Here is a 3,788-nt window from a genome sequence, read left to right as displayed (position 1 = left end):
TAACCCTGGGCTTGAAATCTTGGCAAGTTGCCACCGCAAAGCCTGGGAAGGCAGATCTCCATTTCTTCATGAGGCGTACCAAGGAAGTCACTTCTTGCAGATGAGTTGACTGTAAATGGGCTGCAAGGGCTGATTGTCCCAAATAGTGGACTTCGAATTGTGGTCCCCAGACCAGCAGCAATTGCATTTAAATATTTGTTAGAAAGGAAAACACTTGAGCCTTAGAGTTTAGCTTCTGAACCTAATACTCCAATAATCAGCCCTCCAGCAGTCGATTGCAGTGCAATGCAGAGACTAAGAAGTGCAGCTCTAAAAGAGCTTTTTTTTGTGGGTTTTGCTTTTATTTGCTGTTATTAGTTTGAAGGCTTGGAACAACTCCTATGGAAAAAAGTCATATAATTTTTATAATGCATTCCTGTTAGTTGGGACAACGTGGGGAAAGAGCAGATCTTCAGTAAACACAAATATTATGTACGTTGTCCAAGAATTGTTGTTGTTAAGTGCCGTCAAGTCATAGGCGACTCATAGCGACCCTATGAATGAAAGTCCTCAACACTTGTGTGACCTTCATCCTCTCTCCAGGTCCATAGGCTGTCCGGAGGCAAGCTATTTACAGAAGTGGATGCTACTCCTGCTTCCAAGCTTGTTTTAATCGGGGAGCTCCACCAAATACTGTCCCCCAGGGGTAACCGTTGTTGCATTTGATACATCAGTGTCACAGTGTTCAGCCTCACAGCAACCACAAGTTACCTCTGTACGGCAAGTGGACACACCAGGGCTACACCACCTAGAAGAATGTTGGAACAAAAACAGTGAAAAACAGGCCCAAGAGCCATGGATTAGAAGTCACCCACCTTTGGCTTGGTAGCATCACTTTCTCTCCATTAGGCCAACTGATCTCTCTTTATGTTGGTGTTATTAAAACGAGAGAAAGAACTTGAGTCTGTTCTAGGTTTATAAAAAATATGATAATGGAGGAGAGAGGTGGATATAGGTAAAATAGAAGGAGGGAGAGGCTGAGATAGAAATGCATAAAGGGGAGGGAGGAAGGAGAGAAAGGATGAGGAAGGAGAGACTCGGTCTTTGCTTCATTTCACAATATGTGTGTGCGCATATATGTAAAACAATCTGTCTTTGTAGATCCATTATCTGTTTCTCACTTCTTTCTTTAGACTAATCAACGACATGACACCAGAAAATCAAACCAGTGTAGCGAGATTCTTCCTCCTGGGGCTTTCAGAGGATTCAGAAGTGCAGCCTTTAATCTTTGGCCTGTTCCTGACCATGTACCTGGTCACCGTGCTCGGGAACCTGCTCATTATCCTGGCCATCAGCTCAGACTCCCGTCTCCACACCCCCATGTATGTCTTCCTCTCCAACCTGTCCTTCACCGACGTCTGTTTCAGCACCACCACCGTCCCCAAGATGCTGGTGAACATCCAGACACAGAGCAAAGCCATCAGTTACACAGGTTGCCTCACTCAGGTTTGCTTGATACTGATTTTCGCAGGCCTGGAAAATTTTCTCCTTGCAGCAATGGCCTACGACCGCTATGTGGCCATCTGTCATCCACTGAGGTACACAAACATCATGAACCCTCGCCTCTGTGGCCTGTTGATTCTCGGCTCCTTGTTTCTTAGCCTGGCAGATGGCCTGCTACACAGTCTTATGGTGCTGAGGCTGTCCTTCTGCGCACACCTGGAAATTCCTCACTTCTTCTGTGAACTTGCTCAAGTCATCAAACTTGCCTGTTCCGATACACTCATCAATAACATCCTCGTATACTTAATAACTACCATACTGGGTGGTATTCCTCTCTTTGGGATTGTTTTCTCTTACATGAAAATTGTCTCTTCCATCCTGAGAATGCCGTCCACAGGTGGGATACATAAAGCTTTCTCCACCTGTGGGTCTCACCTCTCTGTGGTTTTCTTATTCTACGGGACAGCTTTTGGAGTGTACATTAGCTCTGCAGTTACTCATTCTTCCAATAACATAGCAATAGCCTCGGTGATGTACACTGTGGTCCCGCCAATGCTGAACCCTTTTATCTATAGTCTAAGGAACAGAGACATAAAGGTGGCCTTGAAAAAGCTCCTCTGGAGAACAGTTTCTTTTTAATGACTGTGTTACTTACTTTTGGCTTGGACTTTTAGAATGATGTCAAAACGAAATAATACTGGGCAAACCAGAATGTTAAACGTCTGCTAGTTGCAAGGGTGGTTTTTTTTTTCCTGCCCTGTATTTTGATAATAAAAATGTTTTATATGTTTATTACTCAGAAGCAATTTTATATCTAGTTCTTCAATTGCACATATAACTGTGACAATTTTTACTTTATTACGAAGGCATCTTAAAGTATTGTTGTTCTTGTTGTTGTGTGCCATCAGGTCCTCTGCGACTCATAGCGACCCTAACATAGGACAACAGTTCTAAACCCTGCTCTATCCCTTGCCAATCTCACTGTCTCCGACACACCTATTCCCATTACCCCAGTGGTGGAATCAATCCATCTCATCAAGGGTCTTCCTCTCCTGCGCTGTCCCTCCACCTTCTCAAGCATGATGTCCCTTTACAAGGACTGGTCCCTCCTTGCAACATGCCCAAAGCATGTCAGACAAAGCTTCAGAATCCTTGCCTCCAAGTAGCAGTCTGTCGTCACCCTCTCCAGGACGAACTTATTTGTTCTCCTAGCAGTCCATGATATATTCAATACTCTTCTCCAGTACCACAGCTCAAAGGCATCAACTCTCTTTCTATCACCCCTAGTCGCTGTTCAGTTCTCTGAAGCATAGCAAATAATGGCAAAAACCATGGCGTGTATCAGGTGCAAGATTGTCTTATGTAAATCTTAAATTATATGTAACAAAATACTTGCCATTTCAATATTTTCAAGTGTCATTCATTCAGTGACATTAATTATACTTTTCGTGTTACTCAACCATCACTACCACTCGTATTCAAATTTTTCTACCACTCGTAACATAATATCCATTAGACAATGAGTGTGCCTCCCTGACATCTCTGGTGATGACCAACCACCTTTGTTTTCTATGTTGTTGTTGCCAAGTGCTGTCCTATCTACTCCAACTTATAGAAACTCTTTGTGCAACGAAATCACGCACTACCAAACCCTTCACCTTTCTTATAATTTCTGCTGTGCTGGAGCCCAATGTTGCAAACATTGTGTCAGTCAAACCATTTTGTTGTTGAAGATCTTACTTTATTCCATGAGCCTCTGCTTTACTAATCATGATCTTTCTCCAGAGACTGGCCCCTCTTAATAACACGTCCAATGGTTATGAGCCAAAGACTTTGCTGGGCTTAAGGAGCTTTCTGTCTACACTTCTTCTAAGGCATACTGTTGGTTCTTTTGACTGTGTGGTATATTCAATACTCTTTTACAACATCATAATTAAAAAAAACATCAATTCATCTTCAGTCTTCTTTATTCATGCTCCAGTGTTCACATGCCTATGAGGCAACCAGATGTATATTGACTTGGGTCAGGCACCCTTTATTTCTCAGTGTGATACCCTGTTCTTTGGTACTTTAAGGAGATGTTTTATAGCAGATTTGCCCATTGCAACAAGTCTTTGGAAGCAGGAGTGGCATCCACTTTGTAAACAACATGCCTCTGGAAACTCTATGAACTTTGATAAATGATGATAGTTTAAAAAAGGCTTCAGACCTTTTGTTCACAGAGTCGCTATGAATTGTGCTCGACTTGACAGCAGTCAGAAACAACAACAATATTTCCTTTAATTTTGTTAGGTGATACTTTCAGG

General features: G+C 42.6%; 1 protein-coding gene across 1 annotated transcript; it reads left to right on the top strand.

Moving 5' to 3' along the window:
- The first annotated feature begins 1,185 nt into the window (after positions 1-1,185).
- On the top strand, positions 1,186-2,121 carry LOC102876817 (olfactory receptor 7G2-like). The gene has a single exon (XM_006898814.1). It carries the CDS (start codon positions 1,186-1,188, stop codon positions 2,119-2,121), a length of 936 nt encoding a protein of 311 aa, XP_006898876.1.
- The last annotated feature ends 1,667 nt before the right edge of the window (positions 2,122-3,788 follow it).

Source organism: Elephantulus edwardii, unplaced genomic scaffold, assembly GCF_000299155.1.
Source record: "Elephantulus edwardii isolate Elephantulus edwardi_28Jun2011 unplaced genomic scaffold, EleEdw1.0 scaffold00237, whole genome shotgun sequence".
NCBI lineage: Eukaryota > Metazoa > Chordata > Mammalia > Macroscelidea > Macroscelididae > Elephantulus > Elephantulus edwardii.
The sequence above is the reverse complement of the archived record's forward strand: the minus strand, read 5'-3'. Positions and strand labels throughout refer to the sequence as shown.